Source organism: Haemaphysalis longicornis, unplaced genomic scaffold (assembly GCF_048455015.1).
Source record: "Haemaphysalis longicornis isolate Haplotype H1 unplaced genomic scaffold, Haemaphysalis longicornis Haplotype H1 scaffold_5, whole genome shotgun sequence".
Taxonomy (NCBI): Eukaryota; Metazoa; Arthropoda; class Arachnida; order Ixodida; family Ixodidae; genus Haemaphysalis; species Haemaphysalis longicornis.
The window spans coordinates 170,584,488-170,588,190 of record NW_027526385.1 but is presented as its reverse complement, the minus strand read 5'-3'; the positions used below and the strand labels follow the sequence as shown (position 1 = coordinate 170,588,190).

General features: G+C 49.1%; 1 protein-coding gene across 1 annotated transcript; it reads right to left on the bottom strand.

Moving 5' to 3' along the window:
- Positions 1 to 571: 571 nt before the first annotated feature.
- LOC144139997 (microtubule-associated serine/threonine-protein kinase 1-like) lies at positions 572 to 3,070 on the bottom strand. The gene has a single exon (XM_077672214.1). It carries the CDS (start codon positions 3,068 to 3,070, stop codon positions 572 to 574), a length of 2,499 nt encoding a protein of 832 aa, XP_077528340.1.
- Between the last annotated feature and the right edge of the window lie 633 nt (positions 3,071 to 3,703).

Sequence of the window (3,703 nt, the reverse complement as noted above, 5' to 3'; positions counted from 1 at the left end):
TACACAAAGCGTAGCAATTGGGTGAAAGATAAGCGGTGTTAAAACCTCACTTGCGCAATCTGCACAGTGATGTACCTTCCCTGCTGATATGGACTACAAAATGATAAGAAATTAGTTTATTCCCACGCCAAATCGGTTCAAGCATAAGGAATGTAGACAAAAAGTCAAGCCTTGTGCGGGGCAGTATGTTTTATTATTAAATAAAAATAAAATTTATGAGGCCGGGTTTCCTGTCCAGGTACAAGAAATAATTTTGGGTATAAAGAGCACAGACTTCGCACATCTAAAATCGGTTTTGTCATGGACGTTTTCCGAAATATAATTTAATCGGAGCACTTCAGTTCATAATTGTTTCGTTTAAACTACCACAAAATGTATCAGATGCAACATCAAAAGATCTTCAATACCAGTGCCTTTACATGCCATAGCTCTGACGACGTAAGTGACAAACGGTCGCTACAATTCCTATTCTGACACAGAGCATTGTCCGGTTAAATTGAATGCGGAATTCAGGCAGCATAAAACTAGCGGGAGCCTAATTCGCTCTTAAGCTCATTCACATTATTCCAATTTATCGAGCTGACGTTGGTTGTATGGCCGCCTTGGTCGGTGGTTCAGGAGCATCGGTTACTACGGTCTCGTGCAGTCTGGTGTAAGAGGGCCTCTTAAGTCTGAGCGGCGACATCGGGGCTATCGTGATTGTTATTTCGTTGGCGCCTCCAGCCAGGGCCGTTTTCAGGGCTTTTTCACTCATTTCATTAACCGAGGCACCAGCAACCATGAGAAGCACGTCTCCGGGGAAGATCACCTTATTGGGAGTCACGACCTGCGCGCCGCTGACCGTTTGAATAACGTGGCAACGGACAAGTGCCTTCTTGCGTTGGTTCCACCCTTTCGCCTCTAAGACCTCGAAACCGTAGTTCCCTCTGCCTCCGCACGTCGTACGCAGGGCTCTCAGCTGAACAGTTTCCTTGCCGGCCGCTTTGATTATTTCGTCCATGTCACGGCGTGTCTCCAGGAGACGAAAAACGCTCGACGATAAGACTGTCAGAACCAGCTGATCCCCCGATTCTTCCATCTTGCGTTTAAGGTCCTCGATGGACATCTGTGCGACGGCTTGGCCATTTACAGCCACGATTACGTCGCCTTCCAGCACATGTGACACTGACGCGGGACTGCCGGGCTTGACTTTGTTAACCATAAAGAATCGTCGGTTATTTTCTCCGAAGACTTCGATAATGTTTGCGCCGAAGTTCCAGTACTTGCCCAAGCTTTTCTTTCGAAAGAGGATGATGTCCATCTTTTCTTTCGCTGTGATGGACCTGTCCGCAGACTCCCCCGTCAAACTGTAAGCGCGAATGCCAGCTCTTACATCCATGTCGGAAGACTTTTTGTAGTCGAGTTCTTCCGACTCCGCACCACTAGTGTCGAAAAACGAATCCCTTAGCTGAGCGGGCCCCTTTGCCGTTTTGGCGTAATTAATCATTTTCTTAAAGCTTTGAGAAGAGTACGTATAGAGGGCCCTTTGCGTTGACGCGTCGATGTCGACCATGTTCTCCATTCTGAGAAGCGTCTTCTTCTGTAGAGCTCTGTCATCGGCGCATACGGTCAGGTGAGGTTTCCCAGTGGCAGGGCTCAACTCTTTAGACGTCCCTCCCATAATTTCAGCGATCGCAGGTATATCGCAAAGTTGTTTCGTTGTGGCGAGCCTTTTCCAGTTGAAGTCTGTGAAGAATGGGTGACCCCGAATGTCGGCGTACGATTGAGAGCCAAGTCGCTCGACGGGGTTTTTTGTCATCATTTTGAAGACCATATCTTTGGCCTCGGGCGTGGCGGAGTGCGGGTGTTCCTCTACTTTTGGCCACTTCAGTGGCGCATTGATAATCTTGTCCCTTAGCTCTTTTTCGTCCCCCCTGAAGGGCACCCGACCCGTCATGAGCTTGTAGAAGGTCACTCCCGCCGACCACCAGTCCAGGGCCCGACCGTACGGCCGCCTCTTCAGAACCTCAGGAGCCATGTAGGGAACGGTGCCGGCGAATTCTCCGTCACGGAATTCGAGCGCAGTCTTGGTGAAGTACCCCTTGAAAACCCGTTTGGAAAAATGGCCGACGCATATTTTGTTCGTGTCGAAGTCGATGACTTTAACCCTTCCGCCGGGAATAATCAGCATGTTTGACGCCTTGATATCTCTGTGAAGAAACCCTCTGAGGTGCATATGTTCTAGGGCTAAAATTAACTGAGCCATGACTATACGGCAGTGTTCAGTCGGCAGGTAGACAGCTTTATCCACCACCCTCTGGAGGTCAACACCGCATATGTACTCCATAATCGTTATGTAGGCGTCTTTCGTGCAGAAGCAGGAGTAATACTTCACTAGAAAGGGGCTCTTGATAACAGAAGCGACGACCTTGTCAATGACAGCTTGCTTGTGCCTTCGAAAGGCCGTGCACCGCACAAGTTTTATAGTGCAGGTAAAATTGGTAGGCTTGTAACATCCCTTGTACACAGAACCGAAACCGCCAGCTCCGAGAAGCTTGATAGATGTCAAGTCGGCGAGCTTTGGGATATAGCTCCAAAATGGAGAAATGTCCCCTGGTTTCAGTAGCTGCGTCTTGGATACGATGACGTCTCCAATACCTAACCAATCCGTCGGAGGCACCTCTGAGACTTTTTCGAGCGACGTCGCCAGCTCACCTACAATAACGATCACCCTACGAATGCATTCTCCGAGATCCTTGGCGATGTCCTGCGCCTTCTTGTAGCACAAGTTGTGCAGGTGTATCAAGTTCTCAACGGTGTCTCGGATGTCTTGGTAAGTGATGACCTGCTGGTTGAGTTTCGCGAGGAGGTCCTGCGCAGCCAGCAGTACCTCTTCTCGGCAGAAATGGCACAGCGGTTCCCTGGTCAGCTCTAGATCGCTTTCGCGACGAACGTAAAAGTCCAGGAGCGTTGCGGTTACCTTGGGTATGCGGGGGAACGTCGTAGCGACCACCTTAGCAGCAGTGCGCTTTTTCTCATCCATGGTATAAGGTGAGAAGACCATGTCCTTGGGCGACGCCGGAACCGACATTGCGACCAAAGACCGCCTTCAGCGGCCCAAACTCGCGGCTGAATGCGAGAACAGGGGACAAGCGGGTGGTGACAATAGGGATGATGAGACTACTAAAAATGAGGATGATGATAATCAGTATGATGACGGAGTGAAATGGATGGTCCAGAAATTGTCTGTGTGGGATTGACATTCACGCAGTGGGTTTAACCGATCTGTAAAATACTGCAGCCAATGCAGCAGAATCTGAGTGACACGTAAAACAGGTTTCTTCGTACGACTGATATTTAGCAGAAGAACAATCGTTTTACTTTTCTTTCATCCGATGCTGTTTTCGTTCAGCTTAGCCTGCGTCACGTAATTTCGACAGGTGGTTTGCAGACCCGCTTGACATCACTCCAGATTTGTTGGACTACATACGACGTCCGAATCCGTACCATTGGCCAGATTGAAAAAGCTGCAATGCGGCAAGCACAAATATGCTTACGCGTTATGCGCCCTCATTAACAAAGCAGCGGTGTTTCCCGTAGGTGAGGGAAACTCAGACGTCATAAGAAGCGAGTGGAGCCACTACACAAGGAGCACTACTCCAATCAGTGCTCTTCAACATGTCTCAGTCCATTTGCTACGTCTTGCATTATGCGAATCATCAAG